Below are 23,495 nucleotides of genomic sequence, written 5' to 3'. Positions count from 1 at the left end.
ACAAAGGTTTAATAATTTCCCTCTATAAAATAACAAATAAGAGCCAAACCCAAGGTTTTAAAAGCTTACTGTTGATAGGCTCTTTTCAAAACTTGCTGGAATTAGTAGGAGATGAAGCATTTGGAACTTACATCACAATTAATTATTCTCAGAAAAATCTAAGAAAAACAGCTATCTTGAAGAAGATAAAAATCCCATATATATGCACATATGTATTTTTCTTCCTCCTTTCCATTTTTTTTCCCAAGAGTTCCTTGGCCATATTTACCTAATCATTTCACATTCTGAATAATGAAACACAATTTTGCAAAATATAGTTTTGTTAGCTGGAAAAGTAATCTGATTTTCTGTACTGACTTCCACTTAATGTATCATAGAGCTCTCAAACACACATAGCTGTCAGGAATAGCTCAAATATTTATGTACTACCGATTCAAAGAGCACTTACAAAGCCTTATTTAATGTTCTCTAATAAAGAATGAGAAAGTACTTCAAAATTCAAGCTTTGAAACTAATTATAAGGATTTGGAAAAAGCTCTCAGCTTACATATACATCATCTGAACAGTTCCAAGTACTGACTGCTTGGAACAGCTCAGCCAGGTCCCCAACATTGCTTAAACAAGGGCAGCACATACCTGGAAACACACATCATGATCAATTTAACGAGATCTGGATTTCATCCTTTTTCCAGTGAACATTGACTTTTGCATTTGAAAGTTCCCTCTAAAACGTTAAGTCTAAACTATATTTTTAACATTGATCATTCACATCCAACAGCATAAAACTATCCATGGGCTAAAGCCTCAGGACCACAGCTAGTGAAAGAAACCATTCTAAATTTAAAAAAAATTCTGGATTTGCAGAATCAACTCTGCATGTCATTGTAACTCACAACACTAGGCATGGTATGCCATGCTCCCTTCACCAACTTCAAGCTTATCAAATTTTACAATAGTGATGAACAGCTATTGTGTTAATGGTTTAACTTTTCCCTCTACTGTTAAGTGAAAAAAAAAATCTATCCAAACTCTAACCCAAAAAACTTACAAACATGAGCTTGTTCACTACCTTTGAGGCCTGGAAGTAAAACCTCTTCCTTAAAATGTCAGCTATACATATAAAAGGCTCTTACAGTGCAAAATTCTTTGATCTGAAACTGTGCTTTGAAGGATTATCTTCAAATTTGCTTGGAATTAAAACATTCAGGGGTGCATATAAAACACATTGCAGAACTCAGTTATAAAACCGACTTAGAGATGTATTGCTATAAATTGCCATACACTGAGGCAATTCAGTCTTTCTTTGAACTGAGGGCAAGAGAGCTATAGCCCAAATTAAAAAAAAAATAGTGAAGAATCCTGCAAACTAGGGAACAGCTATTGTACAGAAATAGTACATTTATATGTGCAATGAAAGGGAAAAGACAGCAAAAGTAAGCAATAGAACATTAAAGAAATAATTTTACACATCTTATGTATTTCTTAAAAACCATTAACAAAAACAAATGTAAAGTTCAGTTTGCTGAAGAAAGACTTCAGATTTAGGAGCCAATGCTTGGAACAGAACAGCAAAGTCACATGTAAATAGTATTTACTCTTCAGAAAATTATTCTAAATAATTTCTATGATTCTATTATCAAATACTTTGTTACCCTGACAGATAACTACATGAGAACTCTGACTGATAATGAGAGAGCTGGGATTCTGGCTACAACAGTGGCCACAGAATGTGAATATCCCAAATAGCAGTCAAGCTCATTCGATTGTCCACCTCAGCTTGTAGTCACTGGTCTACCCACGGCACCTTCAGAATTAACAGAGAAGACAGACACAAAAGCAAAAATGACTTTTTGATGACTTATGAGGAAACAAAGAGAGATCAGCTGCCCTAAATCAAAGCTTGTCCTGTGAATATCCTCACCTCACAAAGAGAAAAGACCCTTGGAAGTGATCTGGTAACATCAAAGATCATCTAAGAAAGCTAATATGTTTGCATCTTGTCAGTAAGTTAGTTTCTCTTTTTTGGAAAAGCAATTTGCAAAGTATTGAACTGTTTAAACAGATGGAAAACTAGAGCCTTTTTTAAAAAAAAAGGTGTGAGGATTCTGGTACGAACCGCACGGGCACATCGCCCCCCAGCGGCCACACCGAGCACCACAAACCCCTGGCACTGCCTGGGAAGAGCGGCTGCAGCATTATCGGTATTCCCAGGGAATTGATACACTTCAAGAAAGAATTACGATCCTGAAAAAAAAGGAGAAAAAAGTCTACTTCGCCATATCCTCCCACTGTGGATAATTGTGGCAAGAGAAGAAACGAGAATAAGAAGAAAGGCTTAAAGGAGAATATGTAGATAGTGAAAGAAGAGGGATCATTTCACTGCTATTTTTACCACTGGTAGCAAAGAACAATTCCAGCTAATAACTCCTACTGTATTTGGAAAATATGCAGTGCTGTAAGAGTCAGAGCTCTGAGTACAATCTGCAAGCTACCTGGTAGTTCCTGAAGTTTGCAATTCAGTTAATTCTTTGTCACTGCTAAAATTACTGACTGTACCTTTAAAATGGTTTATAAGCAATTTTAAGGATTTACTTATTAATTAAAAACTGCTTATCTAAACAGTGGAACAAGAAGTAAAGTGACTTCAGACAACTTCTGGATAAAACAGCCACCAACCATATTCAGTCTGTTATTTTCACACCTGCAATGCCTCCTAGATGAGAAACACACAGCACTGGCCCGAAACAAGATGAAGGCTACAAAGAAAAACAAAATACAAAAGAAATCATGGGAGAAGAAAAGATGACAAAAAGGATTGTAAGATGTATTCAAAATTCAGTCTTGCCTAAGAAATTGTGAACACTACTGGGCAGTTCCTTCTTTATTATAGACTAAACAGGTCACTTTATAACAGATAGGATTATAAACTTAAGAGTGAATAAACTGGGTTTGGTTCTAATTATCCCAAGGGCTTGAAGAAAATGGAGAGCTCTCAGTAGTAAAGTCCAATTACTTGACTGGTCAAAAACTAACAGGACACATAATATCAGATCCTTAAGAGGTATTAAAGACCATTTACTGCTCCTCTGCTACTCCCAAAAAGAGAAAAATATTTCTTTTGGAGTTCTGGTTCTGGAATTTTAGGGCAGAATTGACTGAAAATCTAAACGTGGAATATTACTGTGTGCAAAAGGAGTTCAGCATTCTCAAAAAAGAAAAAAATTCCAACTTGGATAACTAAGGAATAAGGCCTACTGGAAAGCAAATCTGAAAAACAAACAAGAGAATGAATTCACAGATTTCATAAACAATTTAGTGAATTGCAAAAGAGTAAATTATAATAATGTAAAGGAAAGCTGCAAGAACAACTCAGATTGGTTGATCACAATCTAAAAATTCAGACTGATAAATCACAATCTCTCAAAACAGGAAAATTAAAAATACTGAAGAGAACACACTAATAAAACCTGGAAAACTAATGACAACAAAATTCAGATAGAAATAGGGAGCATAAATGACAACAATGCGCAAAATGAATCAGGGTAGAAATTTAGTGAGAAAACACAAAATGAAATGAGACAAAGAAAATGAAAGTATTGAAAGCCATCTTTGTTTTAATTAACAAAAAGGTATATGATGCCATATACTCAAGATAAGTAATGATAACGGTGTCAGCCATAAAAAAAAGAATAAAATTGGCTAAGAACTGCAAATAACATAGGCCTGTTCAAGCTTTCATATCTTAATGAAATTTATTATATAACACTCAAGTAGCCAGATAAAGTAATTCTCTGAAGCACTAATAATTAACTTATGTATCAAAGGTATAGAAGTTGTCAGAATAATAGAAAAGGGAAAACTGGGTCCTTACCCTAGCAAAAAGCTAGAGGAGAAACCCAGGAGAAAGGATGCTTTTAACAGCCAAAGGGATAGTAAACAATTTGCATGGAGTAGGAAGGACAGAAAAAAAACTGGCTCAGTAATACACAATAATCCACTCTGAACACTCTGACAAGTCTACCAAATAGAGTAATGTTAGATACAGTATCCAAATGACATTCTATACATCTGAAAGTACAGGCTGTAGGGAATCAACTCAAGTACAAGTCTAAAATGTCTCAAAGGAGATTACACTACTCATTCATTATCAAACCAGAGCATTTCACTTTAGGTCTTGCACAGATCTGTCTTGAACCTCAGTTCAAGTCAGTATTTTCAGTGATGACTTAGATGATGGAAAATCATTGTAAAAATGTGTTGATGAACCTGAGATGGACCTTATAGCAGTGGGAGAGAAGATGTGAACATTTCCACACTTCCAATTGTTCCTGCTTTCAAATGATCTCTTTGTAAGATGAAATGCAAAAAACCATCTTGGTGAGCCTCCACTGAACTCATTCCACAATGTCCATGTTTTTCCTTTACTGGGGAGCCTAGGACTGGACACATCACTTCAAAGGTTGTCCCACAATTCCTAAACAGAGGGAAAGAACCATCCCTTCCCTTCAATGACTATCTATTCTCCAGCCCACAATGCTGCTGGTTGCCTTTGCCGGAAGGGCAGACTAGTGACTGTGTGTAACTCACTGCCCACAGGGCCCTCAGATCCCCTCCTATAAAGCTGCTTCCCAGCCAGCCAGGGCTGCCCTGTGCTGTTGCATGGGCATATTCCATCCCAGATACAGGACTTGGGTGAACTTCATGAGGTTCCTGTCTGTTCATTTCTCTAGCCTGATGTGGCTGCACTGAGTAGTGGCCCTGTCCCCAGTATACTGGCCAGCCTTCCCAGGTGCACTCCCCTTCATCATCCAGGTCATCAGGTACCTTAAAATTTCAACTTGTAGCTGACAATCCTGCATTCCCTGGTACTAAGATCAGTAATTTTGTGCAAGGATGTTTTATTGCCATCTGAAGTCTGCTTAAATCAAAGGGCAGCAAACAGACTATCAAAATAGAAATGGAGCATATTCTAAACCTGTAGGTCAGCATCTTATGGTATGTAAAAATTATGAACAAGCATAAAACTAGAATCAACTTACTCATTCCTGAACATTCTCTGTCTCCATCCCACACATTAGAAACAGCATGTCCCGTCAACAGGAGATTAATCAAACTTTGGCTAGATAACAGAAAGAAATTATATAAGAAATTAAAAAGGATGTGTATTTTATTTCTGCAAATGTGTTTTATGTCTAGCAAATGAAAAATTATTGCATTACCCAGCTAAGCATTCTGTAACTACTTTCCATGAACTAGCATGTATTTCTAATTTAGCAACAGTAATTGTCACTTGCATGGTTCAACTACAAACTTCCTATAAAAATGTGGCCCTGAATTTGAGAATTATTCCTCTGAAAATTCAGTAATAACAGAAGTGTTTCCTTAAGAATTAATGCACTAAATGGAGCTAGCAGTGAAAAAGGCACATTCTTTTCAGTGTGGCTTTTAGTTAAAGTTATAACTGCATTTCTGTCACTGTGTCAGTGATTTCCTAAAAGAATGATCAGTTACAGAAACATACAAAATTAGCCCACTAAACTGTTCTAAGTGCTAGCAACTATAATTTGCAGCTTACCTTCCATGACCATAAACAGGATCTATCAATGGCTCAGTTGCATCTTCAATTTCATTTTTTATGTTTTCAATACCCTGCAGAAAAATTACAAATATCTTTGCTATCTTAAGAGAAGAATTAAAATATTTATACAACAGAATGCAGTAGTAAAACATTCAGAAGCTCATGTTCTTATAAGAACTGATAACTAAATGGACTGCTTTCTCTTGATATATAAAGGGAAGGATGTTTTCAGAACATGTAATTCTTCCACAACAGAAAATGAAAGGGAAAAAAAAAACAACCAAACCCCAAAAAGTAAAGGTCTGAGCTTTTCAAGTTTTTAGGCTGAGAATGTAGTGCAATGGATGAAGATACCATTCCATACAGTGATCTAGATTTGGCTTAGTTTATCAGTTTATTGTTCACCTTTTACAGAAAAAAGGGTTACAATCATATTTACTCTTAAAGAAATAAAAAACACACACACAAAAAATCAAACAACCCACAAACCTTTGTCAGTATTACAGAATACAGAAAGAGCAATACTCCAAATCTGTTTGTCCATGCTGAATATTGATCCCAAACTGCATCCTTCAGTTCAGGGAAGCTTTTGAATGCTCGTTTGCTAAAGACAAAAAACCCAACAAACAAACAGCAGAAAAGAAGAATATATTTAGATGCAGAATTAGAACAGTATCACAAAGCACAAACCAAAACTACTAATACCTAATATGAAAATGTCCAAGTAAGAGTAGGTCTGGTGTTACATACAGAATGACAGAGCAGCTGTTCTGAAGTTACTATAACTGCCATAAAGTCATCAGTATTTACCCATCAGAAGATGATAAATAGTTCTGGAGCAATATGCAAAAATGAACATAGGTTTTATATGCAAACACTAACCATAAAGATACATTCACTTGTGAAAGAGCTGAGTGGCTTGCACCAGTAATTCTACATAACACTGCTACTGAAATTGCAAATCGACTGTGTCACCAAAATAACATTTGCATTATCTAGTCTGAAAGACATTTAGCCTATAAACAGTGAAGAAAAAAACTCCTCTACTTCACCAGGCAAAATTATCTTCCAGGCTTTTGAAGAAATTATTACATTTCCCATGAGAATTTGACTTTTGTAGACTCTAGCTTTGGAAAAAGCAAAATGTTCACAACCACAAGTGGTACAGTAACATTTAGGACACTGTCTGGTTGCAAAATATAGTGGCTGCCTGGATGACAAGGTAACACCATGGATCGTATGTTTAAAAAGAATAAAAGTAAAATCAAAACAGAGGAAAGAAGAGATCCATCAAGGGATTCCAGTGAAGCAATATACTTTCTATTTCTTGAGATTTTTAGAGAGAGCTAAAGACTTCTTTTGAGAATATAGACATTAGTTTTTATTAATTTGAATTAGATCATACTCTCTGTTTATCTTACACAGTTATATTCTTTTTAATTTCTTACACACTTTTAATAGGTTTTGTTTACAAAAGAAACAAGCATCTACAAAAACATATCCACAGATAGGTTTACTCTGGCCAATACTCAAGATTTTCAAACTACCTTTCTGCACCAGTAGAGTACACATGGCATACAAGGTACACAAGGCAATGACAGTTCTGAAATCCATTGCTCAGCTTGCTCTAAAAGCAAATGCCAGAGCATTCATTTTTCCAGTTAGAAATACAGAAAAATCAAGCAGGTACCACAAGCCCAAAGACTTCGGGAGTGCCCAGGAAATTAGTGTTTTGATAAGGTTACAAAAATTTTATATTCTCCTCTTTGTCTTTTCCTTATGTTACAATGGGTTTAAAAAATAAATTATATTACTCCTGATACCATAACCAGTGGTAATTTCAGTTCTAGTTAGCAACATTTTCCATATCAGGTGTTCTTTGGAAGTCTGGTGCTCTTTATTTACTCTTTGGCATTTACTTGTATACTGTTTACAACTGTCCACTGTGAAAATAAAAGGTTGTTACCTTTGAAGATAAACACACTAGAACTTTGAGCTCTGTATTTACACCCCAAAAAGAAAACAGTGTTTAAAGTATGAAACAAATTTCAGTCATATATATGAAATATTTTTGTAAATGTTTCTTATGATATCTCAAATAAAGAAAAATACTAGATGATTTTTTGAGTAAATATATCACAAATATTTCAGATAGAAACACCTAATACACACAGAGGATTAACATCTTTAACTTAAATCTTGATTAGCTGTGTTCACATACCCAAGCTATCAGACCAATTTTGCAAACTACATTGCTCCAGTTTTATTTTAAAGCCTAATACTTATGGCTCAAAATAATATTCCACTTCAAATGGTGAAATGCAAAGAAAAACCACCAAAACCCCCAAACAAAAATTTGAAATCCAAGTTTAAGCTGATGTTTAATACACAAAGTTCCTCAATATACCCCTTGTAGGCCTGTGAATATCAGTGTAACTTCAAACTGTTGTATTTTAAATGTTACAACATATTACTTACTGAATTAATGCATGAAATCGCTCAAAGCCAAGCTCTTCGACAGCCAAGGCAGCTATACACAAGAGACACTTTTCAGCACTACACATGGCAAAAAAAATGACACAAGATACACACAGCAAGCTAGTATACTTTCAAGCTCTAATTATATATTTAATCCTCCCCTGACATTTAAATTTAATTGATTAGTATAAACTAATTTACTGCAACATTAAGATTCCACCATACAAATTAGCGAGAACATTTCTATTTGGACTAATCAATATTAAAAGCACAAAGCCACTGGAGTGTGTAGCCTTGGAAGTATTTGTCAAATGCTAAGCTGTTGATTTTGTACAAAACATGGCTGTTACCAAGTCACCAAGCTTATGCATACTAAGATATAATTTTTCAGGTCAACAAGAAGTTTCTTCCTAAAAAAGCAGCATGTTTATTTGGATCATTATATCAGTGTAGGTAAGCTGTATTTTTTCTTCAAATACACGTTTCTGTTACTGAAATTTAGTTGCTCTTTTCTGTTTAGTGCTTATTTATTACAAATGAGTAGAATTATTCTATACAGTGTTACATGCATTCTGTTTTTAAATAAATTCTCATTGTTTTCTTTTAATAATAGTCTTTCAAATAGGTGTTGTGTCCAAGACAGAAAAAAATACAGCATTAGTGTCTTCCCAAGTTCAACACCAGCTTTATACCTTTCTTTTACCTTTTCTTTACCTTTCTGCTAGTGGAACAATACACAAGAGAGACAGATCTGCTTTCTTATAGAGCCCAATGCTGAATATTTAAACAATGTCTGATCATCTAGCTACTGAATTTGACTGCACACAATTCAGTTAAGACCTGAAGCCACTAGGCCTAACAGTACTGATCAGTTCTTTCCACAAGAATTCCAGAAAGGGCTTTTAATGCCAATTCCGATCGTATTGAGAGATGCACTTGATTTGCCCATGTGCAAATACAACTGATTCTCCAGGAACAGGATACTTTCATGTTCTACTTCAGAAATATGGCAGCAGCAGTCTTAAGAGTGTCAGTTTCTGTCTGTTGAAAAGCTACAAGGAATTGATAAAATTTGGTTACCAAGAGCAAAATTAGACTTAAAAAATGTATTTTTGAGAAATTTCTTAAAACATATGAAACAATGAATCTGAATTGCATAAAATACTGGAGAAACTAAACCTCCTTCAAGAAGATACATTTTTGTAAACAGAAAGTTAGAGGGACTAAATCATATAAAGCAATCTTTGAACCTGGGAACTTGCACTACTAAAGCCAACATATGGCCAACAAGTCACTGCTATACACCACAAAAGCAGATGAAAAATGCTATTGCATTCAGTAAGTGTGCTCAAATCCGCCCTTTGTTCACATAGGCAGTTACATGATAGGCAGTTCACATGACAGGCAGTTTCATTCTGTTACTAAAGAACAGAGTGAAATGGTAAGAGAATTACTATTGGAAATAAAGGGAAAGAAGCAGAAATTCTAAAGAGAAGTATGGCTATACATAACCCAAACAATGCTAAATAGAGACAGTAGTTAGTGGAAAGAAAAAGAACTAACAGCAAGAGAACATTAGATGTATGAGAAATTCAATTGTATGGACACTCTTTGAAATTATACTCTATCATGCTGGGTCTAACTGTATTTCATGGGTTTATTATATCTCCATATTCACTTCCCAAATAGCAGCAGCCTACCATATGGAACTGTATCTGTAATACTTTCTGCCACCCAAACTCAATTCTTAATTCTACCAACTATGACAATACCAGTTCCTATTTGTATTGAGTACAGTAGCCAGGCAAGAAATAAATGTATTCCTTTGCACTAACAGTTACACAACTCTTCGTTAGTAACAATATCTTCTCCTCCACATCCTCGTCCCACACTAAACCAGGTTAAGAAGCTGGTTTAGTTATAGCAGGACAGAGGAGGAAAAAACAGCCCAAACCTAATAAATGTATCTTAAATCGGGTAGTGTATTGCATTATACGTATAAGACACAGTACTGTCTGAACTGAAGAGTACGTACAAGATGCACATTCAGTGTCTAGCAGGGAATGTAGAATAGGAACAATGAAAGACCCTGTCCATGACACAAGCACACTGCTCATGGTAAGTATATCCTGCTCTTCCTAAGCTCATTCCATATTAAAGAAAAGTCAGGCAGAACTTGAAGACTTGTACAGAAGCATTAAAAAAGTAGTTATGTAATAGAATGGATTAGTTCATAAGAGTCAGTGTTGAGAGTTACTATTAATTGAATGTGTATTTAAAAACCCCCACTTTCTGCTGAACATTTTCTACAGCAAAAATTCTTTTGGAATAAGGCAATACATTAAAAAGCACAAGAGTAAGAACCTCTAGGCAGCTAGAGTCTGCTTCACTTACTCTTCAAAGGAAACTTCATAATATGAGCAAGAGCTTTAGAGACTACTGGAAAATCCACAGAAATTGAGAGTTACAACTGCCTTATCTTGCAAAGGAATATTTTTTACAGAAAAGTTGCAGATACCATTTTCTGTATAATACTTTTTCTTACTTAAAAAGAACTCAACGTTTTTGGAACACTTAAGTGCTGATGCTGGTTTTTTTCAATTAAGTACATTTTTATTCTTATTGTTTGAGCCTTCTAAAGCATATGGAGCATTTGCTAGAAGCAGATGAAGATGACTTGTAACAAAGAGCTCCAGCACTACCAACTGCTATAACTAGCTGTGCACATATAAATCTATTTTGTATGATTCTTACTTTGTAGTTACGCCACAAACTGCTGAATAACATATTCCTTCCATCAAAAGATGGCACCTTTATAGGCATGTTCTCATGTGAAGAGTTTTTCGTACTTCTTAAGGGACACATTGGGAAGAAAAACTAAAAGAAAAAGAAGCTTATCTTGTAACACAGTAGATCTCTCCCAATGAAAGGTTAAGAAATACATGTCTCTCTGATCATATGTACACAGAGGAATTTTCCATAACCATGGCTCTGCAGCAGTTAGATACGACTGGATGGTGTATCTTAGTGCAACAGATGATGTTCGCTGGATCCTTGATGTCAGTAACTAACAAAAGAATTGACATGTTTGCAAAAAGCAGGCAACTGAAAAATTCTAACTTACAAAAAAATTCTGATAATCTACCAGGTGTTTTAAGCTGTTTGGTACTGCATATAACCAAACAAACAGAAAAAGGCTACTTTTCCATAACAGGGGATCCAGAATATTTTAGAACAGATAAAGCATTGCATGATTTCCTGCAAATGTTCCTCTAAAATAAAGCAACAAGTGACAAGTTAAAGTGTTCTTCCTGTTTTAGGAAGCATGTAGATGTTTCAAAATCAAAGATATATCAGGACTCAATAAATTAAAAAATAAAATTGAAAATATTATGGAAACTGCTGAAATTCAAAAGAAACATGTATGTGTGATAGCACATTCCTTTCAACAAAAAAGATCAATGCATCTAATTGAGAGACAAAAATCCGTCTGTTGCTAATAGAATTACAAAGGCAAAAACTACAACTGTGAATTAATAAAAAGCAGCAGCCCCCCAAAAACTACATAACAACTCACTAAGCCACAGATAGTTTAGAAAAGAAATCCGTCTTACAAGGTTGTTCCTCTCGACGACTAGATTCTGCAGGACTTTCAGAAATGCCAGCAGTTTCTTCAGTTGTTTTTCCTCTTATCCATGTTGCCAGACAGTATGACTCAGAATTATCAGAGCAAGCCATTTCCAAAATATCACATAATGTATGGCAGAGAAGGTTCTTCTGCTCCTCTTCTGAAAGATCAGAAACCAGCGTTGAGTTCAATTGCTGATAACAGCACTGCATATAAGCTAATAGTATTTTTATACATTATTGCTATCTAAATAATTAAGTTAAATAATGAGATCAAAATAATAATGTTAATTGCTCTTTGACTATATTGGACCAAAGAATTATAAAGCTGTCTTTAAAAGAATGTGGGTTTATATGATTTCTAATCAATTACATTTTTTAATAATAGATTTCAATTAGATATTCATAAAATGCGTTAAGTATTATGAACAAGCATAGATTACACAAATGGGAATTCTGAAGCATTTACTATACATATAGCATGGGAGCACATAAACAAAAAGGAATATTTTAAATTATTTGTACTAGGACATGCTTTACAAATAAATAAAATGGAAAAATAAAGAGGGGGGGAAAAAAGAGGTCTCAATACCTGGACAGTCTCTCCAAGTAGACTTTTCACTGGTAAAAAGCCTCTTCAAAAGGAATGCCTTTGTTATCAAAGAATAAAATAATATTAAAATGCCAGCCAACAGCAAATTTTACATTACATCACACACTCTGTACCAAAAGATTTTTGCATGTTATTAGAAGGGTTTCAAGCTGCTCATCATTCAGTGAAAAACCATGAGCCTGCACTGTTTCCTGGCCTTTCCCAGCCAAAGTAGCTACAAAGGCAGCCTCGTAACTACTGTCGAGTTTGAGCCTTCAGGGCACCTCAAACGCACAGAGTGCGTATTGACATAAACATCTTCAGACTCAAAGGACAGCAGGAATGGAGGCACAAATATATTTCAATATGACTGACCAGTAGTACAAGCCATCCCTAGTCACTCAGACAAAACTCTTTAGCAGTTAACAAGCCCACCTCTTCTAACCATTGCAAGTCATAACTTGCTGATCAGGTTAAAGAAAAACTATGCATCTCTATATCCCTGCTCTGTTTTCCCATCAATATTAATGCTGCAACTTAAAAAAAAAAGAAAGATATGCTCTAAGTGACAGAGAAGGAAGAATGAAAGAACAAACTTTGGGAAGCACAGTCTTGGTCTTTCTGATTGCTTTATTAGATGCCATTTCAGATATACACAGTACCTCAAAAACAGCTGGTTCAACTTTGACTTCTTTCCTAACACACTCACCCTCACAGATCTTTTGCACACCTTTTTAGTAATTCACAGCAGCACCAGGCACTGCAGGATCTGTTTGATCCTTTCCTCCTTCCCTAGCTGGAACTCAGTTCACTTTTAATCATGCTTTAATCACTTAATTTCAAGGAAGTTGAACTATATTTAAGTCTGAAAAAACACTATCTGTAAGAACATTAGATATGGTAAAGACTTGGCATTGCCTTTAAGGAGCTGACTGGTTCTATTCTTTACGCTCTCCACTCCTCTCATATAAAAGACTTTTAAATCTCACACCAGAGACCAGACACCCAGCACCTGGTTTTACAACAGGACTAGACAGAGCCATACCACAGAGTGTATTTCACAATCAAATATTTTTTTATTGATTGTTTTCAAATTAAACAAGTGGTGCTCCCTCCTGTAGTACAAGTTGTTTGGTGAGACCAGTGTTTAGAGGGTCTTGAAGTAACAGGGGTTTTATGACAATCACATTGTACACACCACAGGTGCAAACAATTCCCCAGTGTCAGTTGTCTGACTCGGACACCTTCCAGTTCATGATCAGATTCCAGATTCACTTTGCTATATAACTTTAGTATGTCCCCTATCAGTGGACAAGGCCTCCAATCACACTGAGACACCTGCAGAATGTCAGTTGTGTTTAAGAGGAGTCAAGAGCACGTTACCAGAAAATCTGGCCCCAGACTCAATACCTGCCTGTCTCTGCAGGGTGTCCCTAAGAGACTGAAGAACAGTTGCAGTTACACAAACTACTGTACAGGTCCTACATCTCTCCAGCAGTCAGAACTGCCCCAGAAACAGCACTGCAAAGAGCACATACACAGCCTACAAGGTACGATGGGAGTATGAAAACTACCACAGCTGGTTGAACGTGTCTGAAGCACAAGTGAAATCCTAAGCGTGTATCCAGAATAAAATGTATTCACCTGACACACTTCAACTATTCTTCTAACTAGAACTTTAAAAGTACAACATTTCCACTTCTATTACATAGCAAACCTTGTTAGCTTTGAAAATCAACTACTTCAAATATTTCTAATACAGTTTTCTAAGGCAGCCACTGGGACACTGATATTACCCTTTACGGCACAGAATTCAAGAGATGAAAAGAATGAGGATTACATTTATATCTGATCTTTTCCTTCTTCCCTTTATTATGCATTCCCCACCTCGAAGTTACTTCTGCATGGATCAACCTGCTGCAATTCCTCAAACAAATGTCCCTCTGCAAAACTATAATTCAAAATCAGCCCATGCCCATCTCTGCCTTTTTACAGAGTTGTCTCCTCCCCACTTTAATTATAAAATCAAAATACAACTAAACTGCATTTTTTCATACTTATTTTCATTTGAAATATACAAAGAACAAATTTTGGGCTAATTTTAAACCATTCCTATAATAAAGGGATCTTACCTGTACAGGTGCTATCACTGCACAAGGGCCACCTTCAAATTGTTCTAACGCAGTTGATTCAGAGTCACTAAAGACAAATCCTGTCAAATGAACACAGATTATATGTAAAGAAATATGTAAATAAGCACATGTTTATGTATATTCCTTCCCAAACAGAAATGACACCTGATCTATCTATCACCTTTAAAGATCAGGTAAATTTTTGTTTCCCTGAAATGCATCAGAATATGGTTAAATTTATCTGAATTAAAAAAAGTCATGAGTACAGATGTAAGGACAGAAATGAATTATTTATCTCAGCAATTAAATCATGGCCATAAAGGGTCAACAGCTAAGGTTTTAAACAAAAGAATTATGATAGTTTGTGGTAATATTTTGTCTCACATGTGTAACAAAAATTCATCTTTGAACCTCCACTGAACATGCATAATACATTTCTATTCCCTATGAAAGTCACGGTACCCCTCCCACTGATCTCATTTTTGGCCTATCAGTGTGTCCTATTAAGACTGAAATACGCTAAGTAACATTAATATTTACTTGTAACCACTGAATCAAAGGTGTTCTTTCACAGAAGATACAGTATATGTATTGAGATAAAACAACCCCTATTTTCCCCCTCCATCTTTAATGTATTTCAGAATTATCTTACAATGACATAATAAAACAAATGCTAGAGCTATTGTTGCAAAATTGTTCCACTACCACCTTGCCCTTAAACTTGTCTCTAAGATATGGATATTCATGCCTTTCATTTCTCATGGGTAACTACCTTGACGAAGCTGACACACGGCAACTTGCAGTGAGTGATATTTTGCATTATTCTTTTAAGTGCTGATTGTGCCGAAGTGACTCCAGTTCAATGTAATATACAAACCATGCAACTGCAGTCAGCAACCAACAAGCAAATGGGGACAGGCAAAAAGGGATATACATGCACATTCTGACAGACACTGTCAGTCTCAGCAGAAAGAATATTCAATGCTTCTGATCCACAATTTCTCCTTTTCCCAATTCTGTATCCCTACATGCTGCCATATGAAAAGCATGGATGTGACTCTGAACTGGGGAAAGGCATCCCCCCCCAATACAGCATGACAGGTACATCATCCCAAGTGGCAAGAGAGAACCACTGCACATTTTTTAGGCCACATTTAATCACAGAAATGGTAGTTCTTCCACAACAACATGACTTTTTTTTGTTATAAAAAGGGTCACTGTAGCCATGGGGTTTTCCCTATATCTGACAGAAGGCTCTCCAGGCTTATCTTTAACTACATGTGCAAATGTGCATTACAAAGATGTATTTTACATCCAATAGGTCAAGCTTGCATACTCAGATCCAGCACCACCTAAGGCAGCAATGAAGCTCCATTAATTCATACTTCAACCAAAGTTTGCAGTAGTGTCATTTCACTTCTGTAAGCACACCCTAGTAAAAAATACCACCAGTCCTTTAAACTTTCTGAATTAGTTTGTGCAGGCTTAGCATACTACAAGGTAAGTTCTCCTCTGCTCTGAAGCATTACTGTGCATGCCATCTAAGCACTCGGCAGCAATAAAGGCTTTTTTAGTTGTATTAATAATTTGGTCACTGCAGACAAACAACATACTTGGATGTGGTACCATTAAACCACACTCTAGAAATCTTGAATTTGCTTCACGTTCTTCAGGCTTCTTACAGAAATCATGAACTGTCTCAGCTTAACCCTGACCTGTTTTTCAAAACTGCTTCCTAAAAATAAAGAACACTGAGCATGACCCACCAGAATGAATACAAGTTTGAGACAAACAAGGCAAAGTTGGTATTACACAGAATGACAGAAAACAACCACAGAAAAAACGCATATATAATACCGGAAGAAACACTTTATTTCTATTTACCTAAATATTGCTTAATGCTTAATAAACATTAAGGTTCTAGAACCTTTAAGCAAAAAAATGGACTTCAGACAGTATGTTCTTGCTCTGTTTTTAAAAAATCCATAAAATGGGAAATCAGCTCAGGTAAAATTTCCGAAACAAGTGGTCTGAAGTCCAGCTGGATTCAGGTCTAGGTCAGCCTCCAATCACACATACTTACCTTTTTAACCCTTCATAATAGTCACATCTTGGGCAGTCTCTGTAAATACTCATCAACTCTACGCTCTGCCTTATGATCAAGATAAAATTTCATGAAGGAAAGAGATGTAATCCAGGCAAAATATTTTCCTTTAATTAATCCATCTGCCTTTTACCCATAATTATCAATAATTTACCTATAAACTACCATTACCATTTACCCTCTGTGTCATTTATAACCTTATTAAATGCTCCACTGACCCGATTTTTTCAGTATCACTACTGCTCTACTGCCTTTGGGGTGGAGCAGGGAGCCAGTAGATCCAGATTCCTCCTAGTAACCATTGTATTGCCCAGTATTTTGAGTTAGGCCATGCCCAAATCTGACTTTGTATCACACAACAGTTTATTCTCCTATTTCCCCAAAATATAGCATTTACCAAGGCCCATGTTTTTTCTCACACCTACTTGTTAGCTAGTCCATGTGCGGTTTGTCAAAATTAACATATGACTTAGTCACCTATTGCCCTTCATGTCACATTCCTCATCACAGTTCAAAGCACTACAACACCCATTCATTCTTGTATTGTGACTACTCCTCTACCTTCCTCCATCTTTTTACTCTTAGCCTATTTCTAAAGAGTACTTTTTCCACACAAGACATCTTAGACATTAATAACACTGTCATTTCACAGAGATTTTCACTCTGTGCAAGAACCAACTCTGAATGAAAGAGACAAGGGAATCAGCAAACAGTGTGCAACACAACCACATTAGAAAAACCCTTACTCTCCCTCTGATCCCATCCAGCTACAAAGATGTGCTGTTATTAATTTTTTAATCCTGTTCTCTGCTAAACCAGCCTCTCACCATGGAACTGTATTTCTTTTTCTCTTTTGGGATACAAGAACTGTCTGACAAAACACTAGAATAAATCATTATTACCCAAGCACAAGGTTTACAACACATCTTGATGTTTCACTCTTTCTTTAGAGCTGGGTGTAGAATGATTGAGACAGTTTGCTTATGGCTTTGGGTTTTCCAAGTGTCTCTTTACAGTAAAATGAAACTTCCCACACACAAAAAGAAAGGAGCACTTACTAGAGCAATACTACAACAAAACACCACTTAATGGGAAGTCCTGCAAGGGTTTGAGGAAAGTATCCAAACTACCTGGTGGGCTACTACTAAACTGTGCAAAAAAGTGCCAGAAAACAAGGTAAGATTCCAATGTGTCTTCCTTTTTTAACACTTTTGAAAAAAATCCAACCACAAAACAAAACACCTACAGAATACTGATATTACAGAATTCAGGTAATTCTGAATTTAGATCAAAACTTCTGAATCTGTACCCTGGTAAGAGCCTTCTATGTGAGTACTCCTCTAGATCTTTCATTTTCTTTAAGCCTGTCAGCCTTATCCAGAGAAAGGAATGGACTTACTGGCACCATATCCTTTCTTAAAGGACAGTATCTTCCAGGTATTCCTTTTTGGGCCTGGGCAGCAGCAGGAGTTTGGGGTTCAGCAGTTATTCAGATAATTGTGTTACAGGGCATTTCGAATTCTTCCTGCTCCATGAATATTCCAACTGTATTAGCCACCATGCCCACTAGCCAGAAAATAAAATTTCTTTGCAACTTAACTTATCCCATCTCATTTTTTCACAGTGAATAGTATTTCCTATGCTTCTATTTAACAGTGCTGAAAGAACTGTTACTTACATATAATGGCACAATCCCTAAAAAAACCTGTATTTCTGCCCTAAAGTCTGACTTTTGACTCAGCAATCTTCACACAATGTTTTGTGTTCAGAATGAATAATGAAGACAACTTTGCATCATGGAAGTATGGAATAAACATTTAAATATTGTATACAACAGAAAGGGATTTGACAATCTGTCTAAAACAGAAACATGTTTGTCTGTAAAGACATCATCATCATCCTAAAAGAAATACATCATTCTAAGAGAGGGAAGAAGAAAAAAAGTCTAGCAGTGTAAAATTGAGAATGAAACCTTTCTGGAGCAGCCTGGCTGTTCGAAGCTTGTCCTGGCTGTTTCTCCAAACACTCCTGTTGTCTCACATTTCCTAACAGTACAGCTTGTGTTGGCATTAGAGTCCCCCTCCTACTGTCAGGGACTGCCGACTTCTCCTTAAAGAGAAGCTCAAAGTCAATGGTCAACAGTATCTCTTTGCTTGAAGACCCCGGTATTTTTTCCAGATTTCGTGCAAATTCCTGGAAGCAGGTTTGGCTTCTAACTTCTTACCTATATTTGACAGATGCCTTAAAAGCAGTTCACAGACTGTGACTTGAAGACCACTGACAAAGGTTTCCTCTGCTAAATGTGACCAGCATGGGTAAAGCACAGGCTTCAAAAGCAGTTTCATCAAGGATCTGAAGAGGCAACACTTACGGCAAACAAGCAGCAACAAGTAGCCAGAGCTCGGCCAATAGGTGTGATCACTTCCTCCTGCTGTTTGCACAATCCACCCTTGTCTATACCCTGACTGTGAGAATGAAATGAAAAATGGTTTTCTTCTTCGTGATAACTGACTGCAATGAGTGATATGGAACTCAAAGAGATGGAAAGTACACAAATATTCTACAAATGACAGTCATCAAAACATTAAAAAAATTACATAGATACCAATGACTATTTCTCTTCTATCAACTAAATGAATTAAACATTATTAAATTTAACTCAGAGAAACACATTTCAAATTGCTACTTCTGCTAAGACTTTGCAGAATAGTAAGTTTGTTCTTTTTGCTCAAAATATATCTGCTTGGCTGGTAAAAATACTGATCCTAATAGTCCTGCAGTGATCACAGTTTAACGGTATTTCTACTCAAATGACTTAAAAACAATACAACAGGATGTAGCTTCTCAACCAACCATGTAATAAGAGCCCATTTGGTGATGTTTCATCAGAAAGAAGAGTTTCAAGCATGTAAAAAAAGGAAACCTGGAAAGAATAGGAGATAAAGAGAGAAGCCTGGAAAGAATAGGAGAGAAAGAAAAACAAAGTTGTCACCCACTCACCCAGTGCTCAACCTGGAAGCTGGAAGAGGATCCAGATAAAAACAAACATTTGTTATCCACATACACACAAACTGCACTATTAGTATCTTTACACTACATTTTTGCAGTTAAGTGGTTGTTTTAAAAAGACTGTCCTGTACCTTTCTTTCCAAAGACCAGTGAGAACGCAGTTCATGAAATTCTGCAAGGATACTGTACTCAAACCTATTTTATGTATGTGATGCCTTGGGGCTCATCTGAAGAGCAGCTTTATGAATAGAATCAATGGAGAATGGATCAATGAATAAAATTACTCCTAACATGGATATCTCTCTTTAGGATTCAATGCTCTTCTTAAGTCATTCCCAAGTCATCATATCTATGACAGGAAACACCCAAGAGCAGACTGAAGCTTTGCGCTACATTCCTGTGTCAACTTTGAAAATTCTGGTAAACAGAATTCACATGGTTCAAACTGCAAATTCTGCTGCAATCAGAAAGAAAAAAAAATAAAGCCCACACTAAAAACCTCATAACTACTGCAACAGCAACTTTGCAGCCATGCCTTTGTGAAGTCAGGAATAAAAACAATATATTTAAAGTTGCCAATGAAGCAAACTGAGGGAATTGCTGTCATTAACTTCCAACGCATATCCACATGAGCTGGGGCAGTTCTGTCAGTTGCCTGCAGACCAACCCCTCCTGAGTACAGACCAGATGAGTATGATTGTCAATGAATTTGGTGCATGACAAGGATCCAGGAATGCTGCTGCTTTTACTGAGAAACGGACTGATTTGAGTCTTAAATTCCTGAACACCCTCCCTACTCTCTACTTTTCTTTCCAAATCAAAATCACAGTTCTCAACTTCCAAAGGGTTTGAGAAAGGATCAGACAATGTTCAGCAAGTCTCTGAAATAAATACCAGTGTTGGCAATCCATTCAAAAAAAACCCCAAAACAAAAACCAAAACCCCCAACACTAAACTAGCTGTTCGATGCTTTCTGCACATATTATGCGAAAGAAGGGTCTATCTTTTAAACTTTGAAATCTTTGGCAATAGTAAAGCTTGATATTTTCGTGATTTTTTTCTTTTAAATCTTGATGAGTCAGTGTTGACACAACTGCTTTGTAGTAATTAAATGCTGCAGAACTTTTTCAACCAAATAGAAACAGAAAGCTGGGTAAAAGTATTACACAGCTATACAAGTGACTGACTGTTTTGATTCTCAGCACAAGACCTCCAAACAACATACTAAACTTAATGTTACTGGGGTTTGGCACACAAAAATAGGTTATACTAAGGAAGATATAGAGAAGTGAACAGATACACTACACTGTATACTCACAGGTCTTTCCCTAAAGACAGACAGGAAATAACAGCTCCTTTGCAGAAGCCACTAAGAACACCAGAGACCTTCTCCAGGAGTCCCTCACTGGATCACAAGTGCAGGGCATTATAACACACCTTTCAGTAAATTTTGAAACTGCTAAAACTTCTCATACAAGTTATCTTTAAAATGTCAATTGGGGCAACCCAACATTACTGGTTAAATAATTAAGCTTTTTAACAACAATTCTTCTTTTCTGACTTTGCACAAACCTGGTACTGAAACAGCAACATTAACAAAACTTAAAAAGAGATATTTCAGAAAGGAATCATATTTCAATAATCAGTTCACTAGGAAAAGTAATGGCTTTACTATGCCTGCCTAAATACTAGATCTTGGAAGGAATTGGGCATTTTTCCCCCAAATGCTTCTCACTGAATTAACACAGATAAATCCAGAGAAAAGCTTATCAGTCTGGTAAGACACTATGTCCTTTAATGGGGAGTAGCTGTGCAGCTCCCAAATGACCACCACACATACATATACTGGAACTACACAATGACAACACTCTTGTTACAAAAAAAAAAGAACAGAAAAAACTAAGAAATTTCTGTTTCAACCAACTTTACCCTGAGACCCAAACAATTTTAATTTTTTTTTAATCTCTAAATTCCATTATCACTTGTGAATATTCTCCAGGAACTAGTGATTTTATCATGAACATCCTAACCATTACTAGAATTTTTCAAAGCCCACAGTAAGTTATAAAGACAGCTATTATTCCCTTCTTTCAGCCAGGACAGGTACACAGACTGATTCCTTGCGTATCATTTTTACAGCCAAGCCTCCAAATTACGCCTTGCAATTGCAGTTTTAAAAGAACACCATAAAGTCTCCATCAAGAAGAAACTGTGTAGAGGCTGCATATTTTAAATATAGAAGAAACACCTTACAAATACACCAGGTTCCATGTTATTGCTGCTTTACCTCTTTCCACATCCTAAAGATAGCATGCACCTGCCTCCATGGCCAAGGAACCAGTTTAAAAGCAAAATCTGTGTGTCTCTGTCCCAAGCCTGACCCCACTTTTGCTAAGTCTATTTGAGACTCCTACACCCCTCGCAAATAAAAACCCCAAAACCAAAGCAGAACTTATATTCCTGTTTCCACAAGATACGTAAAATCACGGCATGAGACGCTGTTGAAGTATTCAAGAAAGGCATTTCCTTTTTTATTCGCTTTTAAGTTCCTTTGGAGCTCTGTGGCTAAAGGCGACCGAGCTGAGAGAAAATAATTATTCTGCAAGTGAAGCTGCCGCATCATTTTCTGGCGTGGGCCACACGGTGCTGCTGCTGCGGCCCCCCGAGCGGGACCCGGGCCCGGCGCCCCGCAGGGGAGGGCAGGGGAGGGCAGGACCCGCGGGGGGGCCCGGCGGGGAGGGGAGGGGAGGGGAGAGGAGGGCCGGGCGGGGCGCGGCGCGGCGCACACAGGTACCTTGCGCCCAGCGGCAGAAGATGGTGTCGGCCAGCCCGCGGGGCCCGGCCTTCTTGCCCCACACGAGGTGGACGAGCTCCTGGCCCGCCTCGGACATGGCGGGGCGGCGGCACCAGGACCAGGGCCGGGGCCGGGCGGGCGCGGCGGCTCCGGCGGCCCCTGCGCAGGGAGGGAGGGCGGGGCTGAAGGAGGGGCGGCTCTTCCGCTTCCCCAGCAGGCCCCGCTGCTTCCGCGGGCCGAGCCGGGTTGGGGGGTGGTTTTCTATCACTCCTGGCAACGCTGGGAAAGCCTTTCGAGGGGAATGTGTCCCAGGGGAAACGACTATGTATCCACAGTTGGAACTCTTCGTGCGGCGTGCAGCCGAAATAGAGCTGCGATGCGGTGCCCACCCGCTTCACAGCATCATTAGGGTCGGAAGAGACCTCTGGAAACAGAATCGTAGAATCATCAAGGTTGGAAGAGATCTTTATTATCGTGAAGTCCAACCATCGGTCCAGCACTACCACTGTAGCCCTTACAGAATCACAGAATATTCTGAATTGGAAGGGACCACAAGGATCATCGAGTCCAACTCTTAAGTCAATGGCCCCTATAGGGGATTGAACCCATGACCTTGGCATTATTACAACCAAGTTTTAACGAACTGAGCTAACACCCTTGAACTGCAAACCAGGTCACCTGGCACCAGATCAGGTGTCTCTTAAGCACTCCCAGGGGTGGTGACTCCACCACCTCCCTCGGCAAACTATTCCAATGCCTGGTCACCCTAATAGTGAAACTTGTTTTTTCCAACAGTAGATCCGAATCTCCCCTGTGATGATGTCTGTATCACCTCATTCGAGGCAGGATCCCCTAGACCAGGTGACACAGGAATGTATCCAGGTGGGTTTTCAGTGTCTCCAGAGAGGGAGACTCCACATCATCCCTGGGCAGCCTGTTCCATACTCTGCCATCCTCAGGACGAGGGAGTTCTCTCTTCCTCATGTTGAGGTAGAACCTCTTGTGTTTCAGTTTACGGCCATTGCTCCTCATCCTATTGCTGGGCACCACTGAAGAGTCTGGCATCATCCTGTTCACACTGCTTTTGAGGTATTTGTAAGCATTAATGAGATTCCCTCTCGGTCTTCCTGTCTCTAGACTGAGCAGGCTCAGCTCCCTTAGTCTTGCCTTATAAGAATTGC

General features: G+C 37.6%; 1 protein-coding gene across 4 annotated transcripts in view; it reads right to left on the bottom strand.

Moving 5' to 3' along the window:
• The window catches only part of MINDY3 (MINDY lysine 48 deubiquitinase 3), a 47,470-nt gene extending 24,982 nt beyond the window's left edge, over positions 1–22,488 (bottom strand). Inside the window, exons 1-8 of one of the 4 annotated variants that reach the window (XM_071560449.1) lie at positions 22,315–22,488; positions 14,408–14,487; positions 12,276–12,333; positions 11,671–11,844; positions 8,057–8,108; positions 6,068–6,182; positions 5,576–5,649; positions 5,040–5,119 (exon numbers count right to left, since the gene is read on the bottom strand). In XM_071560449.1, coding sequence (XP_071416550.1) covers positions 5,040–5,119; positions 5,576–5,649; positions 6,068–6,182; positions 8,057–8,108; positions 11,671–11,844; positions 12,276–12,333; positions 14,408–14,487; positions 22,315–22,411 — 730 coding nt within the window. In that variant the 5' untranslated portion in view covers positions 22,412–22,488. Of the gene's footprint in view, positions 1–5,039; positions 5,120–5,575; positions 5,650–6,067; positions 6,183–8,056; positions 9,109–10,810; positions 10,934–11,670; positions 11,845–12,275; positions 12,334–14,407; positions 14,488–22,314 lie in introns of those variants that run through there. The other 3 variants (XM_071560451.1, XM_071560450.1, XM_071560452.1) reach the window with 3 other exon arrangements.
• Positions 22,489–23,495: the final 1,007 nt, after the last annotated feature.

Source organism: Pithys albifrons, chromosome 7, assembly GCF_047495875.1.
Source record: "Pithys albifrons albifrons isolate INPA30051 chromosome 7, PitAlb_v1, whole genome shotgun sequence".
NCBI classification, from domain to species: domain Eukaryota; kingdom Metazoa; phylum Chordata; class Aves; order Passeriformes; family Thamnophilidae; genus Pithys; species Pithys albifrons.
This window is presented reverse-complemented; position numbering and strand designations above follow the sequence as displayed.